Raw genomic sequence first — 5,053 nt, 5'->3', positions numbered from 1 at the left:
TTATATATAATATTATAGTATAATTATAATATAGTTGTAATTTTTAATTATATTATAACTAAAATATTATTGTTTATTATATAATCTTATAACAAATCATAAAATATTATAATTTATATAATAATAATTTTATTATATTGTATTAATTATATTGATATATAAAATATTAATATTATATATAATATAAGGGTAATTTTGTTAATATGAAAATATTTATGTTCCATTTCATAGTATTCCTAAAATTATAACTAATTAAATAAATTAATTTTCTTTTTCATTCTATTATCATTACTATTCTCATTCTCATTACTATTGCTATTCCTTCACTACAACCAAACCCACTCTAAATTCTAGTTCTAGAGATGGTATTTAAGTTTGTTACCAATTATTTGTAATTTAATTACTGTTTCAGTCATGTGAACTTTCCATTAAAAACAAACAAGATAGATAAATTTAACTGAAGAATACGCAAAAGAACTGAAGGAACCTTTCTCTGGCTTTGTTGTCCAAAAGCATCAATTCTCAACCACCGCACAAGTGGTCATATAATGTCCGTTGCAAAATTGCTCTCTTCACGTTGTTACACATGGCAAGCCCCACCGAAATTTACATTTATTTATCCCACTGTTTGGAGGTTTTATCTGGGTTTTTTTTATAAAAATTTTGCAGTTCTTAGTTGGTAAGGAGGTGTGGTCCAGTTTCATTCTAGTATTCTTTTTAAGAAATATAAATATCACTTTTTTTATTATTTTTTTATCACTTTTTATATTTACTATTTAACATGAATTTTATTATCTTATTTTCTGATATCATAATAGTAAAATCCGTATGTCAAATAGTAAATGAAGAAAATAACAAAATAATTGAAGCTGACATTAAGAAAAACAAAGATTACGATAATGCAGGTACTATTTTTTCTTTTTTTTCATATATTGGACGGGGGATACAATATCAATTATTTATATTAGTATTTACAGAGTAGATAGAAACAACATGCACGACTCCTGGTCTTATCACCAGACAATGTGGAAAAATAGAACATGGCACCGCCACCAGCAAGACATTGATCAAATTGCCACATGGCATTTTCTTGATTGGATGTGACCCGAAAGATGGAAGGATTTTATAAAACATCCTCTGAGCGCAGGCTACTTCCTCAGAATAATCAAGCAATATTTTAAGGTCAATATCACTACTTCCTCAGAATCATCAAGCAATATTTTAAGGTCAATATCGTATACAAATTTCTTTAGTTGCTGATCAAATGTGCAGTAGCAGAAGATACCGCCATTGGAGAATCTTTCTTAACAATTGTTTGATAGCATTAAGGAGGTTATAACCTAGGAGGGAACAACTGTTTGATAACTATTTTCCATTGTTCTATCAACAAGAAAAAAAAAAAAGCAAGCAAAATTGCAGAAATCAATCAACAAATAAGCAGAAGGGATATAATATATGGATAAATCTGTCTCATACAAAATTTCCCCGCAAGGGGAAGCGGGATACTCATCCTCTTTTGTGGGTACAATCAAGGGAATAATAAGGCAAATGCAGTGCTAAGTAAAAACACAACACTATATGACCACTAAACTGTTCTTAGCACTGCAATCTACCCCCCAGAAGGGCAGGGCCTTCCCCACAATAAGTTAAAAAACAAACTCAAGAAAAAGTTATGTACAACAACCGCACCCTATAAGAATCCAATAATTTCTCCAATCTCCCCCCCAAACACTTCCCAAAGAATGATATAGAATTTAGCTGAACATAAGGCAGAGCTGTGTCAGTGACGCACCAGTCATCGATTGCCGGATGAAACCTTCATGAGGAGTCACAGAAGCTGCTACAGATTGAACTAACCTTTACAGAAGAAACAGACATCAACAGAAGTCAAATCTTAATTTTAACTAGCTCTCTCTTTGGCAATTCCCGGGCAATAGGAATTTGTACTTCTCTGCATTCTCCAAGAGGAATGCAGGAAGATGAACAGCTGAGAAAGAATGGGGAATAGGTCCCATTTTCCCAATGATTTCCTTGAAGGTGTATTCCTCTGGCAGCATATCGAATAGATCAGCTCCCTTGCAGATTACTCTCTGAACTCTCTTGGGATTTAAGTAATGAGAAAACCGAACTCTGTCGAAATGGCTGTATGCTTTCATCTTGAATATGAACTCACTGATACGCCGAAAGCAAAAGCTACAATGCCACCCTGCATCTGCCAAGATGTCATCTGTCTGCCGATAATGAGCATACCTCGTCTTTCCATTCTCATACCTGTGGACTGAAGCCCTCCAGCTGTTATTGTCCACAAGAAATTCGAAAGAGTAGAGATAGTTCTTCAGCCGAAGATGAAGGACTTGAGGTATATCATCACACCACCTCAAGAGATTGATAGTGTGCCTACTTGGGATCTCATCAACATCAGACATTATCAGCAAGTCATCATCAGAGATACCCGCTATTCTGAGAAGCTGGTCCAACGCCACTCGCTGATACGCTTCCTCAACAAATGGATTTTCCCCTCTCTTGAACCTCCCTCCAACAGTCCCATAAGTCAATCTAGGCTCAACAAATTTGAACTGATCACGATGAGCAGCAAAAAATAGAGGCTTTGGCAACCCAGTAAACGTTGAATTCGACTCCAGGACAACAAACTGAGTGATGTAAGGGTACAATTCTTTCCAGCGTATGGTGAGGATATCCACCTCATTACTGAACAACACAGCATCATAAACACGCCTCGGGTACTCTCGGACCCCCCAACCATGGAGTTTACAGAGGTGCTCCATTGACACATTTTCATGATAATAGTGCGGGATGTCGTGAAACTGTTTCGGGGGCGATTCCCACAGCGGCCGTAAGAAGTATGAGATCTTCTGTCCATGGACGTAAATGAAAAAGATGCAAGTTGGGATAAGCGTGAAAAGCAAGAGGTAGGTTTTCAGATCCAAGCCACGCAGAATGCAGCGGATTCTAGACATGCTCAAAACTTTGCTCGATTCCTACACAAAGCAAAAGAGAACGATTTTAATTTTCTACTGTTGAAGATAAAACTACAGAGCAATCGAAATTGCCATTTCTTGATAAATTCGTAGATCAGAGTAAAAGCTACAAAAATCATGCCTTTTTTCTATTTCACCAGTCACCACAAACAAAAATTTTCCGAAATGATTAGAGAAAATTATACCAAAGTAAAAGGCTTCATTTTTCTTAAAATTCTCAAATATATACATATAGTAAATACAGTTCGAAACCAAAAAGAGCTTCTAGTTATTCTTAAAATTAATAATAAATAATTAGAAAAACATTTTGCAAATTAGAATTTTCCATTGTTAACAATAAAACTTCTCAGATCGCGAATTTGTTGATGACTATTTTCTCATTACACCAGAGATCCAAATGCCCGATTTCCCCATCCTCTTCCCACATTACCTTACAAACTAAGCACACCGAGAAGATTCAAACTTGGGATCAAGCCGAATCCACAGATCAAACTATTAATAGCTCCCAATACGCACAGTTCCATAAACTTCTTTCAAATATAAAAATTAAAAAAAAAAACACAGAGTAGAGTTCAAAATACAAACCTGACCACAAACGTCGCCGCAAATATCATCGGTCTTCTTGGAACAGTAATGTCCCCCTCCTTCCCCCATCATCCACCACATTCTCTCACTATATGTGTGTGTATATATATATATATGTATCTTTCTCTCTCTCACTTCAATTGCAATTTCACGATCAAACACAGAAAATCAATATCGGATTCCGGGAAAAATCGAATTCTCAGATTCAGGTATTGTCGGATCTCCTGTTCGGAAACGCTTCGCTGGGTTTCTTTCTTCACACACTCTCTCTCTCTCTCTAGAATCACAATTTTGCTTCAAGCAAAAAGTTCCAGAATCGGCGCAGAGAGAGATGAAAAAGAAAATAAAAATGTTTATTGTTTGAGGAGGGGAAAAAATAATAATAAAGGAATGGGGAAATAATTAATAATTATAATTTTTATTAGTAGGAAGAGGAAGAAGGAAAGGCTGTGGCCTCTCTGTTATTGGGTGGCAGTTGTCAAATATTAGCAGGAAAAAGGAAACAGAGCCGTTTCATTTCTATTGCTTTTTATTATGGACTTTGTCTTCCAAAGATTTTTTTTTTTTTTTTAATATTTGCCTTATTTATTTATGTTTGTGTTGCAAATCACTAAAATCTAAAAATTCCTTTATTTTTAATTTACGAAAATGTCCTTATATTGGTGGGGAGTTAGGCGTGGGATAATGGGGTGTTATGGTCAGTTTGTATTTTAAACGGATTCTGGGTGGGTCCCACGCGCTACCTTGACTGGGCTCGAGACAACTGGGTCTGGCCGTGTTTGTCTGGCTTTGATTTGCTTAAGAATCATAGTGGGGGGTGGGGAATGGGATGGGATGGGTGATTTTGGGAATTTCCCCTGCATCCGAGTCTACGGTTATTTTATGCTTTCTTAGTACGTGGCGATTATGTGCTTGTGGACGTCTTCGTTGGCGTGTATTTACTCGGCAAATTATTGTTAAAGAATTGCACTTAGGCACTTTGATTTATTCGTTTCCTCTTGTCCAAAGTATTGCCATGTTTTCTTAACGATAAAGATCAAAATGAGTGAAAGATGCGAGGAGGACAAAAAAAAGTTAAAAGGCAATAATTTGAAATAAAAAAAAATTACCTTTGCTGTTGGCACTTGCAATGTAACTATTTATAAATGTATTTGTATTTCCATATAAAAATATTATAAAAGGGTACAAAAAATTATGACTTATTGTGCCTGTTTGGAATCATTTCCAAAAACGTTTTTCAAGAAAAAAATCAAAATGCTCTCACAAATGCGTTTGGCACCGCATTTCCTAAAAAACAAAAATTGAAAACGTTTTTTTACTTATTCCTAAAAAGTTAACAAAACTAAAAACAATTAACCATTGTTTTCCTTTCCATTTTTCTCCCCCCAGTTAATATATTATTATTTTAAAAATTGTTACATGTTTTTAAAAATTAAACCACCAAACACAATTTTAATTTTTTTTTTAAC

At 34.8% G+C, this 5,053-nt stretch overlaps 1 protein-coding gene across 1 annotated transcript; it reads right to left on the bottom strand.

The window, feature by feature from the left end:
• Nucleotides 1-1,428: 1,428 nt before the first annotated feature.
• On the bottom strand, nucleotides 1,429-4,129 carry LOC21410331. The gene is made up of 2 exons (XM_024168136.1): nucleotides 3,585-4,129; nucleotides 1,429-2,999 (listed from the first exon to the last, which is right to left on the bottom strand). The coding sequence occupies exons 1-2, from the start codon at nucleotides 3,663-3,665 to the stop codon at nucleotides 1,905-1,907; spliced, it is 1,176 nt and encodes a 391-aa protein (XP_024023904.1). The 5' UTR covers nucleotides 3,666-4,129; the 3' UTR covers nucleotides 1,429-1,904.
• Nucleotides 4,130-5,053: the final 924 nt, after the last annotated feature.

Source organism: Morus notabilis, unplaced genomic scaffold (genome assembly GCF_000414095.1).
Source record: "Morus notabilis unplaced genomic scaffold, ASM41409v2 Scaffold99, whole genome shotgun sequence".
Lineage (NCBI taxonomy): Eukaryota > Viridiplantae > Streptophyta > Magnoliopsida > Rosales > Moraceae > Morus > Morus notabilis.
Note: the sequence above shows the minus strand (reverse complement) of the source record. Positions and strands in the feature narration are given on the sequence as shown.